Source organism: Xenopus tropicalis, chromosome 5 (genome assembly GCF_000004195.4).
Source record: "Xenopus tropicalis strain Nigerian chromosome 5, UCB_Xtro_10.0, whole genome shotgun sequence".
Classification (NCBI taxonomy): Eukaryota; Metazoa; Chordata; class Amphibia; order Anura; family Pipidae; genus Xenopus; species Xenopus tropicalis.
Window position 1 is genome coordinate 55,387,449 of NC_030681.2, and position 26,372 is coordinate 55,413,820.

The 26,372-nt window shown below is 37.6% G+C and overlaps 1 protein-coding gene across 2 annotated transcripts; it reads right to left on the minus strand.

The window, feature by feature from the left end:
• Positions 1-14,162: 14,162 nt before the first annotated feature.
• Positions 14,163-24,147, minus strand: mpc1 (mitochondrial pyruvate carrier 1). 2 transcript variants are annotated; one of them, NM_001006892.2, is made up of 5 exons: positions 23,973-24,114; positions 20,453-20,456; positions 18,919-19,015; positions 17,076-17,208; positions 14,163-14,543 (listed from the first exon to the last, which is right to left on the minus strand). In NM_001006892.2, exons 1-5 carry the CDS (start codon positions 24,041-24,043, stop codon positions 14,513-14,515), a joined length of 336 nt encoding a protein of 111 aa, NP_001006893.1. In that variant the 5' UTR covers positions 24,044-24,114; the 3' UTR covers positions 14,163-14,512. The 2 variants fall into 2 exon arrangements, with proteins under 2 accessions (NP_001006893.1, XP_012818357.1); XM_012962903.3 differs by lacking the exon at positions 14,163-14,543 and having other exon boundaries at positions 17,072-17,208; positions 23,973-24,147.
• Positions 24,148-26,372: the final 2,225 nt, after the last annotated feature.

Below are 26,372 nucleotides of genomic sequence, written 5' to 3' on the forward strand. Positions count from 1 at the left end.
TGAGAAAACCAAGTTGATAGTTTATATTAAATCTTAATTCACAAATATTGTTTGCTTTTATTCTAGCTATTTTCCTAAAATATTATCCAATCTATTATCCTAAAAATTGCTGAGAATCTAAGTTATGATAGCTATTAACATATTGCTCTTATACCAGTGTTGCTAAGTGCAATGGATGTAATGCGTGATGGTGACAAGAGGTGGCTCTACTCACACTGTGCAGTGATACTATATTGTGTCATTAATTTGTATCACTATTGCAGTCCTATATTGTTTTACAGAGGGGTACCATATCATCAGACAGGACATGTGGTTGATTAATATGCAACAGACCCATTGCTTGTCTTACCACCAAAATATTTAAAATATTTATTAATCATATTGACACTGTGCTAAATAAGCATTCTGATATTAGGGGTTTTTTTTCCAATGTTGTGGTGTCAAAATAGGGGGAAATGATTGGCAGCTTCAGCTTCAGACACTGTCTTTATGGCAAGGAAATAAAAAATGAAATTCTTTTTTAACTGGGCAAATGGGATTTCTAGGCATTTTTTTGAGTTCTCTAGCATTTCCTTAACTGTATCTTCCTGGTTAATAATAAAAACATATTTATAAAGTTATATATGTACATCTGTTAAGATTCTGCTTAGTCATTCTCAAGGTTAGTTTACCGTGACTTCATGATTTTCTGAGCTGCAAAAATGTGTGCTCTGAATGAACCTTCTTATTCCTTTGCTGTTTCCTGTTCCACACCAACATCATCTTATGTTATGTGTAACGTTCAGAAATATCCAGTCTGATTATCTTTTCTCAGTTACATCATAATCTAAAAGTTATCTTCATTCCAATAGCAACATTACAAAAGAGATTATGCATGTATGTATTTAAACTTTTTTTTTTTTACAATTTATTTATGCTAAAAATGTATGCATATATTCTATTAATTTAAAAAAAAAATCAACTCTCTTATATTTAATTATAAAATTATAAACTATTACTCTATAATAACTTTGTTTTAACCCTAGCTGAGTTAGTTTAAATAGAGACAAACTTATATAAACGTATATACAGTGTATATATGAAACCAAGGGTGGCACTCCGCTTCAGTCTTTGTCTCGGGTGCAAGGTAAATAGTTTTAGATACTGAGAAAAAGACCAGCAACACTGAGTTTATTACAAAAAAATTAATTCATGAACAGCCAACGTTACGTTTGGTCCCCATCGGGGACCTTTCTCAAGGCAACCATGCTTCTTTACCCCATGACCTATTTATATCCATAGTGAACAAGCAAGTAGGAACTGGCATCAGTGTAAACATGATATAAAGTGACTACTGCAATAAAGTGAACAATCCATGCTGCAGTGATCTGTGCAATAAATAATTATTAAAATCCCATAAGTACAGATATGTGCCTTAGTACAATTAATGTAATTTAGAATAACCATTAAAATTCAACAAAGTGATTCAGTGAAACAGCCAATTCCAATTCCATCTCTCCATGTTATGCTGCTTTAGACATAACAGTGTCCTAGTTTCTAGTGCATGCACAAAATTGCGAATAAACATTAAAAATACATCAATACAAAGTTAAAAACAACATACTATACCATTGTTATCAAATTTATGTACATACGCTGCACCAGCTGATCTAAACAAATTGTTATCCTTATTAATGGGGGCCCCCAATCATGCTTAGGACCTATCTACTGAAATTCCTTTGCACAATCACATATATATGCCACAACAAGATATAACAACCAATGGATCATAATTATCTGTATCATGATTATCTATATCACATAATATATATAAATAAAACATCATACAGGTATGGGATCCGTTATCCAGAAACCCATTATCCAGAAAGCTCCGTCTATAACGGAGTCTCCCATAGACTCCGTTATAATCAAATAATTCAACATTTTTGCATTCATTTCCTTTTTCTCTGCATTAATAAAACAGTACCTTGTATTTAATCCCAACAAAGAAATAATTAATCCTTATTGGATGCAAAACAATCCTATTGGGTTTATTAAAGTTTTACTGATTTTTTAGTAGATTTACGGTATTGAGATCCAAATTACGGAAAGACCCCTTATCCGGAATACCCTTGGTCCCGAGCATTCTGGATAATGGGTCCTATACCTGTAATTGAATTGTATATATATATATACACACATATACATATATCTCCTACCCCCATCTTCTATGCCTTGTATAATAGCTCACAGGACCAGGAAGTTGGAAAATTAAGGCAGTTTCATCTTTAGCCCAGTTCCGCTAAAGGTCTTAGCAAAAAACTGATTGTTTTTCAAAGACAAAATTCTGTATGATTTCCGAGATTCATTTCTGTTAGTTATGTCCCACTAAACAAACTTTCTCTCTACGGGGCCGATTCACTAAAAATATTATCACTTCTTATTTTTTGAGAATTGACGATCGATTCACTAAAAGGACACTTGTCTAAATTAAGAAGCAATGTTATTGTCATTATTTATCTGGCGATGACACATGTTTAAGCGATATTTTAAACCATGCAATATATTTATGTGTTATTTTGTAGCACGCATATGTCTGTGAATTCTGAAATATTATTTAACGTTTTTGTGTTAAAAAGTGTTCCATAATTAACTACCGATTTATCATTCATTTTGCATGCTACTCATATCGCATGCACAAAAAAACGAATTATCACAAAGCGTTATTTCCATCGCATTGAGGTGATTATCGATTAGAAATAATACTAATGCATAAATCACAGACATATTCTAAGCGTTAAAAGCATAAACTTAACATGAAACTTAACACCTCCCAGGAGTAGGCATCACTGAACAAATTTGCAGCTGGTGATTGTCTGTGGGGACAAGATGGAGTTTGCAGTTGGATTTTTTCAAGTATGTGTTGGCCCTAGAGTGATGCATCCTCCAGTTTTCAGGGAAATGGTAATTTTCAGAACAGTAGATTTCAGAAAGTAATGGTTACGTGCGTAATAGCGTGCGCTAATATCGTGTGCTATGAAATAACGCATAAATATATTGCAAGGTTTAAAATATCGCTTAAAAATATGTCATCGCCAGATAAATAACGACAATAACATCGCTTCTTAATTCAGACAAGTGTCCTTTAAGTGAATCGATTGTTAATTCTCAAAAAATAAGAAGCGATAATATTTTTAACGCATGCTATAAATATTACTTATTTTTTTGGCCTTTAGTGAATCAGCCTCATAGACTTTGTCAGGTACACACAGGGGAGTATTTATAAACACTGGAGACAAACATTACTGGTAATGTTGCCCATAGCAACCAATGAGATCTCTGCTTTAGTTTTCTAACTTGTAGGTTACCGATTAAATCAAATTGCTCATTAGTTGCTAATAAATACTCCTCATTGTGTATTTTTCTTGTTTAATACCATTTTGTCAGGTGAGCTTAAGACCAAGTAGTGTCTTAGTGCCAAGGAGCTTCAAAGGTGATTATTGAGTCAGTAAATCCAAAAAAAACCAAGAATAATACCTGTGGTAAGATGGTATTCAGTGGAAATACACTAACAGCATCTGCTATGCATTGAATTGCATTATTGCACCAGGATCTGCCTTCAGTATAGAAAAGACAGGCCCATTCATTTTGACCCTGACATGATAATTCTTTCTGATATGCTCTCTGCTTCCTAAAATATGAGGATCTTACTGTGATATTTTCTTGCAATAGGGATACATTCTTCTCTACTTTGTTAAAGGGGTGGTTCACTTTTAGTACAGGTCCTTTTCAAAAAATTAGCATCTTGTGATAAAGTTCATTATTTTCTGTAATGTACTGATAAACATTAGACTTTCATATATTTTAGATTCATTACACACAACTGAAGTAGTTCAAGCCTTTTCTTGTTTTAATATTGATGATTGTGGCATACAGCTCATAAAAACCCAAAATTCCTATCTCAAAAAATTAGCATATCATGAAAAGGTTCTCAAAACGAGCTATTAACCTAATCATCTGAATCAACTAATTAACTCTAAAAACCTGCAAAAGATTCCTGAGGCTTTTAAAAACTCCCAGCCTGGTTCATTACTCAAAACCGCAATCATGGGTAAGACTGCCGACCTGACTGCTGTCCAGAAGGCCTTCATTTACACCCTCAAGCAAGAGGATAAGACACAGAAAGAAATTTCTGAACGAATAGGCTGTTCCCAGAGTGCTGTTTCAAGGCACCTCAGTGGGAAGTCTGTGGGAAGGAAAAAGTGTGGCAGAAAATGCTGCACAACGAGAAGAGGTGACCATGCCCTGAGGAAGATTGTGGAGAAGGACCGATTCCTGACCTTGGGGGACCTGCGGAAGCAGTGGACTGAGTCTGGAGTAGAAACATCCAGAGCCGGCGTGTACAGGAAATGGGCTACAGGTGCCGCATTCCCCAGGTCAAGCCACTTTTGAACCAGAAACAGCGGCAGAAGCGCTTGACCTGGGCTACAGAGAAGCAGCACTGGACTGTTGCTCAGTGGTCCAAAGTATGTCATTCGGAAATCAAGGTGCCAGAGTCTGGAGGAAGACTGGGGAGAGGGAAATGCCAAAATGCCTGAAGTCCAGTGTCAAGCACCCACAGTCAGTGATGGTCTGGGGTGCCATGTCAGCTGCTGGTGTTGGTCCACTGTGTTTTATCAAGGGCAGGGTCAATGCAGCTAGCTATCAGGAGATTTTGGAGCACTTCATGCTTCCATCTGCTGAAAAGCTTTATGGAGATGAAGATTTCATTTTTCAGCACGACCTGGCACCTGCTCACAGTGCCAAAACCACTGGTAAATGGTTTACTGACCATGGTATTACTGTGCTCAATTGGCCTGCCAACTCTCCTGACCTGAACCCCATAGAGAATCTGTGGGATATTGTGAAGAGAAAGTTGAGAGACACAAGACCCAACACTCTGGATGAGCTTAAGGCCGCTATTGAAGCATCCTGGGCCTCCATAACACCTGAGCAGTGCCACAGGCTGATTGCCTCCATGCCACGCCACATTGAAGCAGTCATTTCTGCAAAAGGATTCCCGACCAAGTATTGAGTGCATAACTGAACATAATTATTTGAAGGTTGACTTTTTTTGTATTAAAAACACTTTTCTTTTATTGGTCGGATGAAATATGCTAATTTTTTGAGATAGGAATTTTGGGTTTTCATGAGCTGTATGCCACAATCATCAATATTAAAACAAGAAAAGGCTTGAACTACTTCAGTTGTGTGTAATGAATCTAAAATATATGAAAGTCTAATGTTTATCAGTACATTACAGAAAATAATGAACTTTATCACAATATGCTAATTTTTTTAAAAGGACCTGTATGTTGTAGAAAGGCCAATTTTGAGCAACTTTTAAATTGATCAACATTATTTATTTTGTACATTTTGAATTGTTTGCCTTCTTCTTTTAACTCTTTGCAGTTTTTCAATGGGGGTCACTGACCCTGGCAGCAAAAAAAAACTATTGCTCTGTGAATCTCCAGTTTTATTATTATTGTTACTTTTTATAACTTTTTTTTTCTGTTCAGACCCTCTTCTATTCATATTCCAGTCTCTCATTGCAACTCTGCCTTAGCAAGTCCCTGGTTGCTAAGATAATTTGGACCATGGAAACCAGATAACAGCTAAAATTTCAAACTGGAGACTTGCTGAACAAATTGCAAAATAATTAAAAACCCACAAATAATAACAAAAGGAGACCAATTGCAAATTGTATCAGTATATTACTCTATACATCACACTTATAGTTAACTCAAAGGTGAACTAACTAAAACTAATTTCCAAGAATGTCTGACATTTATAAAAAAAAAAGTCTGAACTAAAAAATATGTGCAGGGAAAAGTCACGAAAACTCAAATTTTTGATTGTCACACAAAAACCAGCCTCAAAAATCAAAAAAACCTCTAAAGTTTTGAAGCAAAGAAAGATCTTCCAGGGAAGGGAGGGTACATTTGCCACTGACTTCTACATGACAAGTTTTAGATGGAGAATTGTCGGATTTGGAATTGTCGCAATATTGTCGCATAGTAAAACTCAAAAAAGTCACCATTTTTTCTGCGTCAATTTTAGGCCACATCTCAGTCAGTTAGGCCCATAGAGGGTGCCCAACCCGAATCGACAGCTGAAATCTGCCTGTGTATGGCCACCTTACCATGTCTACTTATTTCAAACATCCTCTTAGCTCTGCTAAAGCTTTAGTACTGCTTCTTTTGCCCTTAAAGTCCTAGTACTACTGCAGTAGAATCAGGCTGGCTAGAGGGTTAACTATGAAAATCCTTCCAGCAAATCACAGCTGTGGGGATTAAGATTGCCTGGTGAGTGAACTTTGAACCTCTCTCTCCAGCAAATCCAGACTTTGTTTGCTGTCCAGGTTTGCTGTCCAGGTACAGCTGTGGGAAATCAGACTGGATGGAGGATAAACTTTGAAGCTCCCTCCACCCAATCCAACTTCCACTCCCTTTTATAGCTCCTATACTTTATAGGAGATTAAGAATCATGGAAGCTGTAGCAGATATGACCTATGGTTAGCAATGTTTAAAGTAGCTAGACATGCAGTCTGTCCAACCCCCAAGATGGTTTGACACCTGTGACTGCAGCTACCTAATGAATGCCATCAACACCCCCACCATCTTGAAAAAGCCTTTGCACTAGCAGGTCAGTATGGGAGCAGGGATTTTTTTTTTTGTTAGTAGTTTTTTATTTTTTTGTTAGCGTGGATAGAGTATATAAGTAAAAACTTCTATTCTCTTCTGTTTAACACTGTACAAACCAGTGTTAAACAGAAGAGAAAGAAATGGAAAATGGGAGAAGAAATGTGGATATATACAGAGTGTATTGTGGAATGGCAGTAATCCGGGCAACCCGAGGCCACCCCCATAGGTCACCCCCCGCGCATGCGCATTATGCTCTTCGCACATTCACGAACGCCCACAGGGCGCATGTGTGTCCATTTATACTCGCATACGGAGCAGTGGGGAGAGGTCCCCATTGCTCTGTATGGCAGCAAATTTCGGTGCAGCGGGGCAGCATGCCGCCCCTAAATTGTTGCCGCCCTAGGTCCAGGCCTTTGTGGCCTCACCACAAATCCGGGCCTGGATACACAGGCAGATGTGGGGTCAATGGGAAAAAGAAAAAATTTAAGAAAGAATAATAGAAGTTTAGGGGATGTGAGGAAGAAATAAAACAATCGCAAAAATACCAAATGTGTAAATGCTGTGTACCTATTGTCTCTCACTGTATAATATGTTGAGAGTGTAATGTGAGTGAAAATGGGTGTGTGTCCTCTTTAAAGGGACCTGTCAGCCTAAGAAATAATTGCAGATTGTTTTCATTTGTGTTTGTCAAGCAAAATAAACTTCACTTACACCATATAAATTAATTTAATCTTATTTTCTTCAGCCTTGGGATTCACGGTTGCAGCAAGAAGACAGTTGCCATTTTGTGGACACTTTTAATAAGGCAAGCTTTGTATCTTGCCAAAATCTTGTTTCTGTGCCAGAGCGATTTGACAAAATTAGAAAACTGGGCAGCAAACTGGAAAATGAGGTTCAGTGTTGATAAGTGCAAAGTTATGCATTTTGGTAGGAATAATATAAACGCGAACTATCTACTGAATGGTAGTGTGCTGGAGGTATCCTTAATGGAGAAGGATCTAGGGGTTTTTGTAGATAACAAGTTGTCTAATTCCAGGCAGTGTCATTCTGTGGCTACTAAAGCAAATAAAGTGCTGTCTTGTATAAAAAAGGGCATTGACTCAAGGGATGAGAACATAATTTTGCCTCTTTATAGGTCCCTGGTAAGGCCTTGAGAGGCACCTTGAGTATGCAGTGCAGTTTTGGGCTCCAGTCCTTAAGAAGGATATTAATGAGCTGGAGAGAGTACAGTGACGTGCAACTAAACTGGTTAAGGGGATGGAAGATTTAAACTATGAGGTTAGACTGTCGAGGTTGGGGTTGTTTTCTCTGGAAAAGAGGCGCTTGCGAGGGGACATGATTACTCTGTACAAGTACATTAGAGGGGATTATAGGTAGATAGGGGATGTTCTTTTTTCCCATAAAAACAATCAACGCACCAGAGGTCACACCTTTAGATTAGAGGAACGGAGCTTCCATTTGAAGCAGCGTAGGTGGTTTTTCACGGTGAGGGAAGTGAGGTTGTGGAATGCCCTTCCTAGAGATGTGGTAATGGCAGATTCTGTTAATGCCTTTAAGAGGGGCCTGGATGAGTTCTTGAACAAGCAGAATATCCAAGGCTATTGTGATACTAATATCTACAGTTAGTATTACTGGTTGTATATATAGTTTATGTAGGTGAGTGTATAGATTGGTAGGTGTGGGTTAAGTGTGCTGGGTTTACTTGGATGGGTTGAACTTGATGGACACTGGTCTTTTTTCAACCCTATGTAACTATGTAACCTGATGCTCATGCCTATGCATTGGTTATAAAATTACATGGTAAGGAGGGAGGGGGAATGTAAGGAGTGCAGCAACATCTGAGAAGTTCTGAATTGAAAGTGAAAGAACTGCCAGCCCTACCTCTATGCCTAAGGCATAGAGGCAGGGCAGTCAATATATGATTGACAGTTGGGATTTTTAAATGCTTTTATAATGGATATGAATGTGTTAATAAAAAAATTAGTTTTCGGTACATATTTAATTTGAAATGGGCTTTTATTAAACAGCTTTTTATGCCTGGGTGACAGGTTCACTTTAAGCCTTTGCAAAGAAAAAAAAAATCACCTCCGCCTATGACCTTTGGCCTGAGTGATATGGATGAGGGAATGGCCTGGAAAATGTGAAAGCAGATAGTTTCGGGCTTATCTCCCCTCAGTATTGCTGCACTCAGGCCGACGCTGCCTGGATCCACTTTTCTCCACCTGCCTACAAAATGCTTAATGAGACTTTGGCCTAAGGGACAACTAAATCTTAATTTTCTGATTTGACTTGAAATGTTTAGAAATAAGTGTTTAATAATTTTGCCTCATCTTGCAGTGGAAATCCTGCAGTTTCCTCTTTATGTAATGTGTCATTATTCACAGACTGGCAAAAGCCCTCCTCCACCTGTCAAAGTCATCTAGTGAGGGTCTAACTTCTGTACAAAGGGTTTAAATTAACTGTATTCAGTCATGCACAGACAGAAATAGAAACTCCAGGCAAAGTGTAAGCAGAAACAACACCCCTAAGTGTGCTAATCGTCTCTACAAAGATACAGGTATGGGATCCATTATCCAGAACCCCCTTATCCAAAAAGGTCCAAATATGGGAACTCCTATAGACTCCATTATAAGCAAATAATTCACATTTAATAATAATAGTAGTTCATTGTACACTGTACTTGATCCCAGCTGATATATTATTAATCCTTACTGGAGGCAAAACAATCCTATTAGGTTTAAAAAATGTTCAAATGATTTTTAATAGACTTAAGGTATGGAGATCTAAATTATGGAAAAATCCTTTATCCAGAAAACCCCAGGTCCCAAGATTCAGAAAAATAGATCTCATACTTGTACCAAAAATATATGCCAGCAGAGGTGGAGGGTGATTCTTTTTTGATTGGGGAGGTTAGTTAAATACATTACATTTACAGATTCCTTCATACTATCACAGGGCTAGTTTGATGTATAATATCCCAGATCACACAGCAGAATAAATGCAGAGGTAATTTCAAATAAGATACCCCCAAAAGCCCTTGCAGGATAAATATAGCACCAGTTTCATATATCCTCAGAACACAAGGCATGATAAATACTGTGCTGATTTCATACTTGGCATAAATATAGTGCCAATTCAATATATAATGCCCCAAGAACAAAAGGCAGTACAGGTATGCAACCTGTTATCCTAAATGCTCGGGACCTAGGGTTTTCCAGTTACGGGGTCATTCTGTAATTTGGATCTCCATACTTTAAGTCTACAAAAAATAATTTAAACATGAAATAAACCCAATAGGATTTTGCCACCATTAAGGATTAATTATATCTTATCTACTGTTTCATTAATACAGAGAAAAGAAAATCATTTTTAAAAATTAGAATTATTTGCTTATAATGAATTCTATAGGAGATGGCCTTCCTGTAATTTGGAACTTTCTACATAACGGGTTTCCAGATAACGGATCCCATACCTGAATATATACCATGTTGGTTTATTGTACAATAACACAGAACACATGGCAGGGTAAATTCAGAGTCAACTATATACATAATACCTCCATACTGTTTGTAAAACAGTAGATAAAAGCATTGATATTGGTTGGGGGCGCGGGGCTACGGCTCCCAGGCATTTATTAAAATCCACCTATATATGCCAGCATATGTATTTCCTTGTAATGACTATAATTAATAGTCAGTAATAGTAATTAATAATAATGAATAGTAGCCCTTTAATCTGTATTCATAAGGATATTTAGCTGTTATATTTAGTTTGTTTATAGGGAAACACTGAATTCAGGATTCGGTCCGGGATTCAGCCTTTTTCAGCAGGATTCAAATTCGTTCAAATTCATTTTCCTGGCCGAACCGAATTTGAATCCTTCAAATCACATGATTTTTTTGACTCATAAACATGGTAGTACATAGGGAAATTAGGATTGAGATTTGCTCGAATCTTTTACAAAAGTTTGTTTATTACTATAAGGCTCATAGTAGTTATTAATGATTCTTTCTGTGCATGAATATCACACAGTCACAGTTATATGGTGACATCTACTGGCCTTTTGTGGTATAAATAAACATTGCTTATTTGTCAGTGGCTGCTATTTGTTAAACAGCTTGTTAGATGCCAATTCTTGCTTGCTTTCAATTACATCAGTAAAATGTATATTATAATTATAAATGCTATATTAGGTGTGTCGGGATTACAGGGGACCCCCCAGCCCAGCCATTATAATTTTTTTACAGAAAGGAGGAAAAATCAAAACTTCATGAAGTCATATTTTTATTATTCAGCAATTTTGTATAATTTATTAGGAAAAAAAGAGACAGAAAAACCAATGCCAACCTAGGTTACCCACAAAATAACTGTGGCTGATTGCACTATCCTTCTAATTGCTTAACTTTTATCTTAGCTGATGGTTTAACACAAAGGTTAAAGGGACCTCTGCCCAAAACATATTGTACCATAATACCCAAATATAATCTTATTTTCAGTTTTCAAAATGCTGTCAGAGAGATGCTGCCAGGGTTATATAATAAAAAAAATGCAAGGATTGTTACAGGTCTTGTTACCTATAGCAACCATTAGCAGGTAGCATTTACTGGTAACCTGTTTATAAGCTATGGTTTACTGCAAAAAAAAGCTGCCACAGATATCTGTAATAGTGATATATTTCTCAAATACTATGGAATGCAGGACTGTACCTAGTCGGCTGTTCAAGGAAATGGGCCGCATAATCAAGATCAGCAACCTTAAAGTACATCTTTTGTCCTTTGCTACAATTGAGTAGTTCTTATACCATGAAAAATATTGCAAATATTTATTCACACACACAGGCACTTTAAGTTTGAGTTACGAAATAGGAAAAAACACACCCAAATAACCATACGTGAATAAATATGTGCTGAGCTACGTTGATACATAACCCCTTGCAAGTAGTACAGTAGATAGGCAGGGTAAACAGTAGGAAAACTGAAGGTATCCATCCTTAGGTGCATTTCACATTAATTAATGGCTCAGTTTCATTGGCTACATAGATAGGCCTATGATTTTGTGGAAAACAGATGGCAGATTAAAGCTCAACCCCTTGGTACAGGTTTTGCGACATTTGGTCATCTCCAAAAGCAAAGTTGTGAGGATGGTTGTTACATTTTTTTTGTTCCATGTCTAATTGTAGGATTGTGGTAATATGAAATAACACTGCAGATGGGAGCCTAAGATTTGCCATTGCACATGAGGCTCAATAATGTTTGCACAAAAATAAATTGTTGACTAGGGATGTAGCGAACCTCAAAAAAAAAGTTCGCGAACCTGTTCGCGAACTTCCGCCGAAAATTGCGAATATTCGCGAACTTTGCGAACCCCATAGACTTCAATGGGAAGGCGAACTTTAAAACCTAGAAAACCCATTTCTGCCCAGAAAAGTGATTTTAAAGTTGTTTAAAGGGTGCCACGACCTGGACAGTGGCATGCAGGAGGGGGATCAAGGGCAAAAACCTCTGAAAAATTGACACACGCCGTTTTTCGAAATGATCGGTAATTTTGCGACTTTTTCGTATTTTCCGGCGCTTTCGTAAAGTTATCGTAAGTTTTGCGACTTTTTCGGAGCTTTCGTACTGTTATCGTAAGTTTTGCGACTTTTTCGGATCTTTCGTAACGTTATCGTAAGTTTTGCGACTTTTTCGGAGCATTCGTACCGTTATCGTAAGATTTGCGACTTTTTCGGAGCATTCGTACCGTTATCGTAAGTTTTGCGACTTTTTCGGAGCTTTCGTAACGTTATCGTAAGTTTTGCGACTTTTTCGGAGCTTTCGTAACGTTATCGTAAGTTTTGCGACTTTTTCGGATCTTTCGTAACGTTATCGTAAGTTTTGCGACTTTTTCGGAGCATTCGTACCGTTATCGTAAGTTTTGCGACTTTTTCGGAGCATTCGTACCGTTATCGTAAGTTTTGCGACTTTTTCGGAGCTTTCGTAACGTTATCGTAAGTTTTGCGACTTTTTCGGAGCATTCGTACCGTTATCGGAAGTTTTGCGACTTTTTCGGAGCATTCGTACCGTTATCGTAAGTTTTGCGTTTTTTTCGGTGCCGGCGAACCCAAATTGCAAACATCACGAAAAGTTCGCGAATTTGCGGACTTGCGAACACCCGATGTTCGCGCGAATTAGTTCACCGGCGAACAGTTCGCTACATCTCTATTGTTGACCCTCTTCTTTGATGAGATTATTGCCCAGGAGAATTCTTGTTGCATAATAATATATTGTGCTCCACAGCATAAGCAACACAAAGCTACAAATGGAGAAACATTCAAGGATATATCTAACATTAGGTATAACCTGGCAAAGCAGTTTATCGTTGATAAAATACCATAATGCCTCATATTTATTGTACGCATCACTATATACCACATACCTATGGGGGGGGGGGCACAAAGATATTCTTTTTGGGGGTGGATTAGTAGGCACTACTGCCCAATCAACTATTTAGTTATTTCTGTCATGATTTTATGGTGTAGTTTTTATTACTAATTGACACTATTTACATAGCAAATAATTCATATGACCATTTAAAGTTTTATTCTTGGACATGTTTTTAGATAAGCTATTGTTACTCAATATTACTCGGAATAAGTCATGCCACAACTTGGTTGTCTCCTATTTCTTCTGCTTGGGTGCTATTCTCAAACTGACCAGCATTCTTAGCAATGCAAACAATTTCTGACTTCATTTTGACGTATACAGTGTTGAAACCTTTAGCAGGCTTTAGGAAACTTAAGTTCCCATTGCCTATTAATGTACATTATGTATTTAGGGTAAAGGTTCCCACTGCCTCTAACTGTATTTAATGTATTTGAGATCCCAGTACCTTTTGTCTCACATTGTATATTGTATTTATGATCTGAAGTCATTGTTTTTTTTTAAGTTAATGTACCATTATTTACAAGTGCATACTAAGGGTGTCCGTGTTTATAGCATTTACTGTTCAAGCTAATGCAGGCTAATGGCTCATGGGGCAGTTTTTCCAATATTTTTTGACAGGCAGAGAAATAGCTGAAGCCACTTTCAATTGTAAATAGATTCACACTGATACCAATGCACATTACATTTTGGGAGATTTGTTGTCCGTGGGTAGCACAGATTTCTTGTGGACTACAAATTTCCCTGTTTGCCATAATCCGGATAGGAGCCTAGCAAATATTAAGCATGGTGCACATGCAAAGTAGAGTGAACAGGAACACAATTGTGATTTTGACAGTGTTTATGGTAGAAGGTACAAGGAAAAAAAAACAAATACACACTCCTTTATAGTGTATAAGGGATGGCATACTTATGTAGAGAAATGTAATATACTCATACAATCCTCAGCCAACACAGGAAACCACATTAAGATCCATCACTACAATTGAGAAAAAAAACTTTAGAAATTAATGACTCAAAACTACTGGCTTGGGGGGAGTCTTTTTTTAGTGAAATCACTTAAGAAATACAACACCACAAATTGTTAGAAATGTTTTTTCTTTATTACATGGTTAAAAATCTATATCAGATATAAATGCCCCTGATTTATAACACTTTTTCACTGTTATTTCCAAGGATGCCAAAATTAAACTCCAAACTCTTATCTCTACCACAATATATCTAGTTGAATACATCTTCACAGGCAGCATGTTGCTAGTCTTCTTTTCCTGAACCACAGTTTTTAATAAAATTCATTAATTTCCATGTCTAAGAGAAGGGTTATTGATCTGAACTACAAATAATAAAATAAAAGTGCAAACAGTTGCTTGGCAAGATCCTAGTGTTATGAGGCATATATTCCAAAATGCAGAGGTTGAAGGCTTATTTTGTTCATTTATCTTTAGCTTCTTTTTGAGATAATCTGTTTAAAAAAAAAGTACATATAATGTTTATAAACCAGGTACAAATTCACACACACACAAAATATATAACCTAGAAACATATTATTCTGAATGCTCCAAAATACAGCAATGGCATAGCATCCTTCTTTTTCTGTTTTTTCTCTATAGTAACAGTACTTTATACATAATGTTGACTTAACTAAGCTAGCAAAACAACCATATGAGGTTTTTAATACAAAAATGTTTCTAGTAACCATAAAACATGATGCCCTACATTACAGTAGACACCACATTAGCAGTATATACTAGACACAAATGTTCACAGAACAAGGCATTTTGGGGTTAATGGTAGATAGATAAGTGTAATCTCAAACATCCTATAGATTTCGGAAGATGCTATTATACAGAGGTTCCCAAACTACTTGTGCTTGGGTTATTGTTACTATGTTTTGAGTAACCATAGCAGGTCCTATATGTCAAAATGCCCTGCACTGGTTGCAAGACTTGCTGTATCCAACATACACAACATTATTTTACTTTACAACAGGAGTAAACCAATATTCCAACAGAGAGTAAAAACAAAATAGAGGTATAGGATTCCTTATCCAGAAAGTTCCAAATTACAGGAAGGCCATCTCCCATAGACTCAATTTTAATTAAATAATTCTTATTTTAAAAATAATCCCCTTTTCCTCTGTTATAATAAATCAGTACCTTGTACTTGATCCTGACATTTAATGAATCCTTAATGGAGGCAAAACAATCCTATTGGGTTTAGTTAATGTTTAAAGGCGAAAGAAAGGTAAAAACTCAGTAAGCTTTATCAGAAAGGTGTAATACAGCCATAAGCACTCACAGAAACGCTGCACTGAGTTCTCTGTCCAAAGATTTCTTGGGTCAGTACTTCCTGTGCCAGAGACATGCAGCTCTCTTCTTTCTCCTCTCTCCTGCTCCCCCCTCCCTCAAGAATGCTAAGAACTCACTCCACCCTCCCCCTTAGGAATGTGGATCTGAGCCAATCAGCAGGAAGCTGACTCAGTGTTACAAACTGAGCATGTACGCTTGGTCTCGGTGCAGGAGTGAGGCATTATGGGAACTTTCTTTACACAGCTCAGCGTTTTTTCTTCCTGTTTGGCTTCTGATCATCTGAACAGGTGAAATATGGGGAGACTTAAAGGAACAGTAACGCCAAAAAATAAGAGCTTTAAAGTAATAAAAATATAATGCACTGTTGCCCTGCACTGGTAAAAATGGTGTGTTTGCTACAGTAACACTACTATATTTTATATAATAAGCTGCTGTGTAGCCATGGGGGAAAATGAGAAAAGGCACAGGTTACATAGCAGATAACAGATAAGTTCTGTAGAATACAATAGTGTTTTATCCGTTATCTGCTACGTGCCTGTGCCTTTTCTCCTTTGAATGGCTGCCCCCATGGCTACACAGCAGCTTATTTATATAAATTATAGTAGACTTTCTGAAGTAAACACACAACTATTACCAGTGCAGGGCAGTAGCACATTATATTTTAGTTACTTTTATTTTTTGGTGTTACTGTTCCTTTAAGGGCAATATTGAGAGAACTGAAGGTATGCCTGCAGCCTGAGATTAACTCTTTATTAACCTTTCCTTCTCCCTTAAATTATTTTTTTGCAGAATTACGGTATGGAGGTCCAAATTACAGAAAGATCCCTCATCCGAAAGCCCCAGGTCCTGAGCATTCTGGATAACAGGTCCAATACCTGTACCTACAACATAACAATAGTAATTTTGTTTAAAAAAAATCAATAGGCTTAACTCCATGGTCCTCATGAAACCTGCCTTACCTGCTAGTTAATCCAGAAGAAAGTGAAAAACCCCTTCAGAAACATTTGCAATTTGCTTCAAACAGGGAAAAAATCCTTTCTGACTCAAAGATGGCAATCAGACAAGACCCTGGGTAAACTTGGGTATGGTAAGCCATATTCTGTGACTAACTAAAAAGCCATCAAACACTTTCTTGAAGCTATATAATATTTCAAATGTTACATACTATAAACTCTGATATTATATCATATAACAAAACTTGTCTGAATATGCAGTTACAATCGACTCCCCTTTTTTAAAGTTCCATTAAGAACTTGGAGCACATTTGTGTTTGAAAAGGGGAATATAATTGATTCCATAGACGGCTTCACTGCAGTCACAGGATTCTAGCCTTGGGCGGAAGAATAACAGCATATGTTGCACCACCAATTCTTTTGAATTAAAAAAATAAGTTGCCAAGGAGACTCATGGAAGAAAAAGCACATTGTTATACATTTAGCCAAAAAGGAAAAAAAATGGCAGGAACATTTTTAGGACTTTTATTTACTAACTCTTGCTTTGCCACTGATTTTTACTCTTAAAAGTTGTTACAACAGAAAGAAGTGTGCGTTCCATTACAGTAGGGGCCAGGCTACCCAAAAAAATAAGTAGGATAACCCTAGTCCAACACACTGACTGCTCCAGAGAAGACTGCAGTATCAAAAAGGTTGTGTGCAATTTAAAGCTTGGAGAGTATAAATACTTACTTATGTTTTATCAGTCGTCCTCCCTGAATAAGTTGAGCACATTCATTTGTAAAATGGCAAGCAAAAAGTAGCCAATTTCTGGGTTGCACCTTATATGCAAACCTCATAAACATCAAGGAGTAACAGGTAAGGGCTGAAAGAGAGAAAAGTAGTTATTTCAACTTTTCGAACACAAAAAGCTGATCTAAAATACAACAGTTAATAAAAGAAACAACTATACCAAAGTACAGCTGGTTCTATGAGCAAAGTCTTGTGTTTATTCATATTTCTATTACAACAAATCCAGTAAAAATTAGAAAAATTAATAGCCAGTTTTTAAAGGGAAACTCCGGCTTCCGAACCAAAATTTGAGCCCCACAAGACACAGAAATTCGTAATACACCTATCACTGTAATCTGTTCCTTCAAAAAAGAATGAACAAATGCCATTTCATATACTAAAATCCATCTGCAAAACAGTTCTTTTCTTTCTGCATCATTTGAAATCCTGGCAGGGGAGGAGGGACTTAAACAAATTGCAACAACTTCTTAACAGCCTACAGACAGCATGCGGGAACAGGAACAACGTAACCCACAATGCATTGCAGTGCAATGTTCCTTTCTTTATTGACATTACGTGTGCAGGGAATTGTGTGATTTGGAGAATGCAGGCTGAGGACAGTTGACTACGGTTACATTTTTTGAGTCTCAAAAGTAGTCAGCCAGGAAAACAGGGGGCTAGGCTTAGGGCGAGGTCACACAAAGCGTATATCCATTTCTCTCAGCTGGGCTGAGAGAAGCGGATATGCTTGCCTATGCTCTTCTGCGTGCCTGCATTAAAAACTACAACAACCGCATACAGAGTGGAGTGGATCAAAGGTCGGCCTGAAAAAACGCGAAAGGGGACATTTTCCAGGCCGACCTTTGATCCACTCCACCGTGCCCACTCCAGCAGTTGCCATAGTTTTTAATGCAGGCACACAGAGGAGCGTAGGCAAGCTTCTCTCAGGACTGAGAGAATTGGATATACTCTTCGTGTGACCTCACCCTTAGGTAGCTGTTCCAAACTATATTATTACATTGTTTTACATAATAAACAACGTAGGATTACATTATGTTTACTTTTCAAACGTGTAAGTTGCGTTTAGGTGGAGTTCCCCTTTAATGATATATAAAGCAGTAAGCCAGACAAATCATAGGAACCAAAAATTAACTGCTAAAAATCTTAACGCTGGCCATACACCTACCGATAAAATCGTACAAACGATTTTCAGACGGTGTGTGGGCTAAGAATTGTTATCCGGATAATTTTCATACCATAACGATCGGTTGTTTAGTCAACCAGCCAGGATAAAAAATTTCAGTCACATAATGATAAAATCTGTCTATCCTTGGGGGCCTACAATGGAAGTCACTTTCATACGATTGGTGTCTGCCAACCTTTTAATTTTCAGAATATCCTTCGATTTGTTATTTTTAAGGCTTTACCTACAATTTCAGTCTGAATGTTAATTTTAGATCATTGCATTTAAACGTACAGCCGATATCTGATCGCTCGTCAGAAGATGACTAAAATCCAAATGTGTATGGCCAGCTTAACAGCATATGAACACAGTTTTCATTTATAAAAATAGACATTACCACTATAAGTTAATATACATCTTTGTTCTAAATTCTGGCAGCTTGGTTAAACTGGCATCATGCATGGTGATCCACACACAAAATTTTTTATTAGCAGATAATATAGATAATAGATTTGATCATGCCACAGCCCTCTACACTATACTACACTTTCCCCGAAATTGCGGAAGTTTCCTCTCAAGGCCCTTAGTTTCCAAACCTATTTCCCAATGATTTCACCTTACCAAAAGTCATGCGTCCACTTATGATGTCTGGTGATTTATTCATGTCATTGATAGCAGCAATAGGAAGTCCCCAGTTGGCCACAGGGCCCCAAAAATGCTGAACATGTTACATAGAATAAAAGAATAAATACCAAGAATTACAACAGTGTAGTTAAGAAATAATGTAAAAAACATGTTAACCAATGGTTTAACCAATGTAATTAGACTGTTTCCCTCATTTTATGTTACTTTGCATTGAACACAGTTCTGATAACAGTTTGATGGAGGCACAAATCTGTTTAGGCTAATGCCACAGTGGGCTCATAGTTCACCTGCATTTATCAGCCAATCTGTGGGCATCCACTCTTTTGTCTGTCAGTCACTGTGTTAGCCTGGGTGCAGACACATGAAGCAGATTTTAGCATGGAGTGCACAAATGTGCATTTACTCACTGAAATCCGCTGTGTGTGTCTGTACCAAGGCCGATTCACTGACACTTGGTGCAGACACAGGAGACTGTGGTTATGATCAGAGGGGCTGTTTCTCAGGCTGCGCGTATACACAGGACAAGAAAACAGCCTAGTGTGGCCTTACATCACCTGGGTGCAGATACAGAGAATTTTGAGAAATGCATACTCACGTGTTTCAGCACCGAAATGCGCTCTGTGTGTCTGCACCCAGACAAACACAGTGTCTCTACTTTTTGATTGTTCTACCAATCTGTTTTCACAGCTTCCAAAAAAACTAATCCTACACTGGTTGCTATACATTACTGCCAAGGAACAAATTTATTCAGTGTTTATGAGGCCCTGTCAAAACAAATGGAAGGCAGTGTGCCATAGGTCTTCAACTACACATTAACCATTACAGAAATCAACTTTATGATATGAATCAAGCCATATGCATCACACTGCACTCCATGTAAGTTAAATATTGCCAAATTAACGTTTTACCAGCTCTAGGCTACTTCAATAGTAAATATATGTGCATAGTTCAACAAAGCAAATATAGAAAACAAAAAATATATGTTATTAGGTAATGGGAGGTACCTAGCAAAGAACTACAAATTAGTGTTTTCACAGAAGGTTTGCGCTGGAGAAATTTTTAAAGACAACAATACTGTACAGTGTATATATGGATATAGTATGCTTTATGCCCAGCACACAGTCCTGCATAGGAAATGCATACTTTCTCGTTTTTCAGACCAAATTCCAATCAGTGTAACTGCACGCAGGCCAACCCTGGGCCTGTCTGTGGAGCTACACAAAGTTGTGCATGAGAGCAGATTCAGTATTGTCAACCTGTGTAGCTCTCTCAGCCTGCAGAAGCACCATTAAAAGCTATGCTGTTGCTGGCTATAAAGGATAACTATCCCAAGATAAACACAAACTTCCACTTAAGTTGAAGAAAATATATTTTGTGAACAAAATATACTATGTTCTTCCAGTAAAATATAAGCTTTATGTTATTTATAATCAGGTTAATTTCCCTTAACAGCACATACTGCTTAATAGGGTTAAAATGTCTGAATGAATGGGATCTACATTTTTCTTACCGTGCTGTAGTTTTGTTGCAGATTTTCAGCATACAATTCATAACAAGGCGGCAAGGAGAGAAAAAAAATAATGTTATTACAGTACAAAAAAAATTAATTCAGCAGAAAAAAAAACGTTTGCCATCAATGTATAACTGACAATATTTTGCACATGTGTAATCTATGCACTCTGCATTGCAAATTACATTGCACACAGGGAATACTTTAAGGAACAAATACAATGTATGTTGCCCTATAAGCCCAATAAAAAATAAGCTTTATAATGTGTGACTATGTTAAACAGGAACTTTGTTTTGCATAGAGGTACAGAAAAAATATTAAACAATTACAACTCTTCCCACACTATATAAAGCACAGCACCTTGCGCCCACCCTCCCCCATCCCATATATCTCTAGCAGAAAATTCTACTCTCTTCTTGTATTGGCTAGCCCCTCATGTTTGATATATAAGTATATGCCAAGAGTTCCCCTTAAGACACCTCAAATATTCATATTGCACATGTAAATATAGTAGAACCCAGATTTTTTTTATTTTTCCAGGGGAAGGAGTCAAAACTGCATAAATTCAAGTACAGTGTACAATGTAAAATCCAGGGGAAAGAAAGATAACGCTTACTTGTATAGAACTGCGAAAAAACAGTGTCAATTACAGGAAAACATTAAATCCGGGTATGTAAAATCAGGGTTCTACTGTAAACACAATTAGCATTCTCGACATACTTTAGTGTTAAATAGAAGGTTAATATAATAAAAATCCTATTTTAACTTGTACAGGCTTAACTACACTATTTTATTCATACATAAAAAATAATCACATTCATTCCTTCCATTACGAGGGAGGTATTAGTATTAGGGCACCCTTGGAAAAAAGTGAAGGGCAAAACAGGCATAATAGGAACCCATGTGACATTCTTACATTCTCATATCACAAGTGCATTTAGAAAACACTCCATTATTTAAAAATAAATAATCTAGCTGCAAACAGACTCTGCCCTATTTAACCATCATTCCATCTGTGTAACTATATGTTAATATATTTTCTAATGCAAACAGTATATAAACACCTTATAACTTTTGCTTGGCCCACCCAGAGAGACAAACTTGTAGTACAGGTTATACATTCTACCATCCACATTAGAACAGGTCAAACAACTTAATGACTAGCCTCTCCAGTTAGACACCAAGATTAAAGAACTTAGTTAGTTTAGCCCTAAAGAGAAAGTTTAAAAGTTTATTGATAAAAAGAAAGGAGCATTCATTGGTCAGTCAGTATTATGTGCATCTCTTATGTATATGCCCTAAAAATATTAACATCGGTATATACACTTCTGTTTTTCTGGGCTGTAATAGCAAAGGAATAATGTAGATTAATAATGAAGAATTTCTTTATTTTTAATGAGAATTAAATGAAGAGAAAATTATGATTTAGGAAAGCTTAGCCAAGTCCTATATATGCATGTGTAATTAGCTCTCCAATAAAAAGCCATCTGATAGTACACTTCCTAAACAGAAGTTTCACCCTCCTCCCATTGTTGGTGGATTATAATTAAGTGTTTATAATAATAACAGTTATGAAATACATTTTCTATCTGGACTCAGTATAAATGTTGCTGTTATAGGAGTTGTTGCAAGAATGTACCAAAGTGGGGTAATAACCAAGAATATTCAGTGGCCTTTCCTCCACACCAGAAAGCAATGAACAAAACCTGCAATAACACCTTAAATGTTGAATGGGGTGCTCCCAAGTTTACCGAGATGCTTTATGGATCCAATAAACCTAAAAGCCCCCTTTGCAACATATGGTATCATCTATTTTATTTTTGTTTTGTGCATAAGAGTGTAAGGACCAATTTCAAAATCTGCCCAAGGCAGAGACAAAATTGGATACTTTGCGACTTTAAACATTGCAAGATATTCATTGAAAATTCTTGGAAGGATTACTTTATTGGTGCAGTCTGCCTGCAGCCATACAAGCAAGTCTATCCAGAGAAACTTGCTAGTGAACTCTGTCCATGGCTGGACATAGACCAGTTCTGGAAGTTGGCCAGAATCAGCAAAAAAGGCTACTGGTATGTGTTGAGTATGATTTCCAGTACACTTTAGAGAATGATTTTGATGTCAGGTTGTTAATTTTTTCTGCCTGATGTTGCCATTAAGACAATAAGGAATGAAGCCAGTAAGCACATGAAATGCATCATGGCAAAGGACCACTGCCATATATTAAAAGGCTGTTCATTAGTTACATCTGCTAATCTATATGAAATAGTTGCAGTATTTTTATGAGCATACACAATAATAAGAACATCTATTCAATGCCTTTCAATTTAGCGATGTATAACTTCTGTAGAAATCCTTCATTATTTGTGTGCCAACGCAATAATGGACACCAACTGCATCAAAGCAAGATACATTTGGCGTATATATTTTTATATATAGCAAGAAGACAGGCACTCACGTATAAGTAGGTCCAAGGGAGCCTGGGTGCAGTCCCAAAATAATAGATGGAGTAGCTGTAGACAGAGTCCGCACATCTAACGTTTCGGCTGCATCCACAGCCTTTCTCAAAGACTTTGAGAAAGGCTGTGGATGCAGCCGAAACGTTAGATGTTGATTTCAATAAACACCTCTACATTTTCTGTAAGACCTGTGAGTGCGGACACTCTCTCTATATATTATATATATATATATATATATATATATATATATATATATTATATTCACCTCTTGGTATCTGGTAGTTTTTGTTAAATAAATACCAAAAAACACATATAAATGTATACTACTTTTGGTGTTATTACATAACTATGCAGACAGAATAACTTTATGCCAATATGTGGTGCTGTAAACTGAAAAATGGATAGAATTTTCAAACAAACCTTTACAGTGAGTACCAATATTGTATAACCAGAATAAGTATGTAATTAACTTTACAAACCAGATATTGGTTTAAAATTGCACTTCTACTTTTAATAACCACTACCTATTGTTGAAGGAAACTTAATTATATTAAAGGGAATGCCAGCGAGTGTTCATAGCCAATATTAAGTCCCAAGTTAGGCATCCCTAGAATATTAGGACTCTGCTTTGTGTCAGCTTCCTGTAACCCCTGCCCACTATCTGCCAGTAATACTAGAGGACATTGAGTTGCAAAACATGTTTGTATCAGGTGGGATTTAATAGGAACTGCCCTGCTATGCGACAAACATAGGCGTTTAGCAGAAGCCCTGCACTTGTTACCTACATAATTACCATCATACAGAAATAAAGCCCAGAGCCAATATAAACAACCCCATTCCCAACAAATGACATTTCTGACTAATACAAAGAAGATACTGCTGTAACGCAAGCTCCCCGCACTACAGGCAGTTGCACTGTTCCATGCTGCCATGGTATCACTGTTCCACCCCAGCACCTTGCCCCCCTCCCCATACAATATAACCCACTGTCACGCTCCTTATAAGAACAAGACGGCATTTCATTAATAATTTTCAATCCGCACAGTTAAACAAGGCCACATCACCTCATAAGATAGTCTCGAAAGTCTTTGCTCTTGACATAGTCGACAGCTTTTCGAGCCAGCACGCCTGCCATTTTACTGTTACTCCCAGCTGGGTCACACACACCAGGGACTGACTGCTTTAGAGGACGCCAGCCAGAGATATGCGCGCTCCCGATGAACAACAAACCATCCCTAAAGCCTATAACTGGGACACAGGCGCGAACTACTGGGAACAGCTAAGGTCATAGTGACGTCTGCAACGTTCACCCAATGAGGATAAAGCAAATGGGAGGAGAGAATCGTGTATTGTATCCGGATTCACCATGTAGCGTTCTGGCAAATATGATGTGTAATCCTCTATGGTAAAGTAAAAAAAAAAAATGTTGCGTGAATGACAGCGTAATAACAGTGTGCAAATTAGTTACTGAAGACCGTGTATATCGCAGGTTATGACACCGACAAGGTGTCCAGGAGACGGCTTTCATTCTGCCAGAATCAAATATGGCCGATGCGGCCAAGGTGACCTCAGTGACTTCTCACATGCACGCGCTTTCCAATTAGAAGGCAGTGGCCTCAATTCTGGTTTCTGATTGGTTCTTGCAATCACTTCTCATTGTGGCATGTTATATCTGTGGTATTGTAGCAGTTTTGGAATTCATAAGCGTATCAAATAGGTTTGAAGTCCTTATGTGTGTGTCCTGTAACTCCAATTGTATGACTGTATGCGTTTATATTTTTATTAATAAAGCACTACTTATGTGCTCATAGGGTTGCCACCTTTTTGTTAAAGATACCAGGCTTCCTATATTTGAGCAGTTTTTCCCCTATTAATATTAGCATAAAGCATCATTTTTACCAGCTAGGCTGTTAAAATAAAGGCAGGTGGCAATGCTATGCAGTCTGTATTTATTATTGTATTGACAAGGGTTAATCAGGGCCGCTGCTGGCCAAATGGGTGCTCTAAGCAGAAATTTACTTTTGTGCCCCCTCCCCCAAATATTACGGAAGTAAAAATAAAATAATAAAAAAAAACACCTACTATAGGGGCCAAAATAGAACTATATTCAAATAAAAGTAAATACATAAATAGAGAAAGAAAGTTCCCCCATACACAGTGCCCCAATTGCCCCCATAAACAGTGCCCCCAATAGAAAGTGCCCCCATACACAGTGCCCCAATTGCCCCAATAAACAGTGCCACTGCCCCCAATTGCCCCATAAACAGTACCCCCCATAGACAGTAACCCCCACACACAGTGCCCCCAATTGCCCCCATAGAAAGTACCCCCAACAGACCAAGTCATCATCGGCAGCTCCTTCTCTCTTATGCCGCGGCAACAGGCACTTCTATAAGGTTGCGCCTCGTCGCTGACGTGTGATGTCATATGCACGGACACAACCTTATAAAAGGGCCTGTCGCTGCCGCATAAGAGAGAAGGAGCCGCCGACGATGACTTGGTCTGTTGGTGCCCTACGCAGACTGCATACTCTGCTTATAGGGAGCAGCGGCACTGGGGTCAATATAATAATACAAATACATTTAAATTAAAGATTAAGTTCTATGGGGGAGATTTATTAAGACACGAATGCTTGGAGCGTTCATTTGAATGCTCCAAGCGTATTTTCGCCGTTTTTTTCGCGCTTGCACAACTTTTTCGTACCCCCACACGACTTTTTTGTGCACTTGCATGACTTTTTCATACGCTTGTGTGAAAAATTCGGAAAGGTTCTGCCGCTGTTTACAATCGTTCAGTACGAAAATTTTGTGACTTTCGCATTGCAATACGATATTATCATTGCTAATACGATTTTTTCGTAAGCATTTTCGTGATATTTGCGATCTTCAGAAATTATCGTATCCTATCCGAATTTTTCCCATTCGGGATTCAAACTCGTGTTTTAATGAATCGGCCCCTAAGTGTTAAAGAGATACGTGGAAGAGGTGCCTGCCCTGTAAAGTTTACAGTCTAAAGCTGTACATACATGTAAATATATAATCATTTGGTAAGGTCACTAAATAAGTGGATCTCTATCCCTGGCTGCTTTCCTGCTTGAGAGTGAGTGACTGGGGTGCGAGTAGGTGGGTGAGGAGCAGAAGAGTGAGCGAGTAGGGGTTGCAGTGTGTGCTGGGCCCCTTAAAAATTTTTCTTTTGGGGGGGAGGCCTGATGCCCTGTAGTTATGATGTTGGATCTGATTGTTTGGTCCAAGGGCTATTTGCATCACAATGCAGTACAGACAGGAAGTGGTTGAATAAGTATAATGTTTGCTTCCAACATAGACACTAGTGAATCTGTCCCGTTTTGCTTTGCCGAAAAATTTGCAAAACTTTGAAAAGATTTGCGAATCATTGAAAAATTAGAAAAAGTGAAAAATGTTGTGTGGCAAAAAAATTGAATTTTTTACACACGGGACCTTTTTTTG

Bases quoted from the DNA above. Each gene is read 5' to 3' on its own strand.
- mpc1 (NM_001006892.2), bottom strand. From the start codon at position 24,043: ATGGCAGGCGTGCTGGCTCGAAAAGCTGTCGACTATGTCAAGAGCAAA. The intron at 17,209-18,918 runs GTAAGGTGAAAT...TCTCTCTTTCAG, and splicing joins AAGTGGACGCATGACTTTTG to CCCTTACCTGTTACTCCTTG. The intron at 14,544-17,075 runs GTAAGTATTTAT...TTTTTTAAACAG, and splicing joins GGACGACTGATAAAACATAA to ATTATCTCAAAAAGAAGCTA.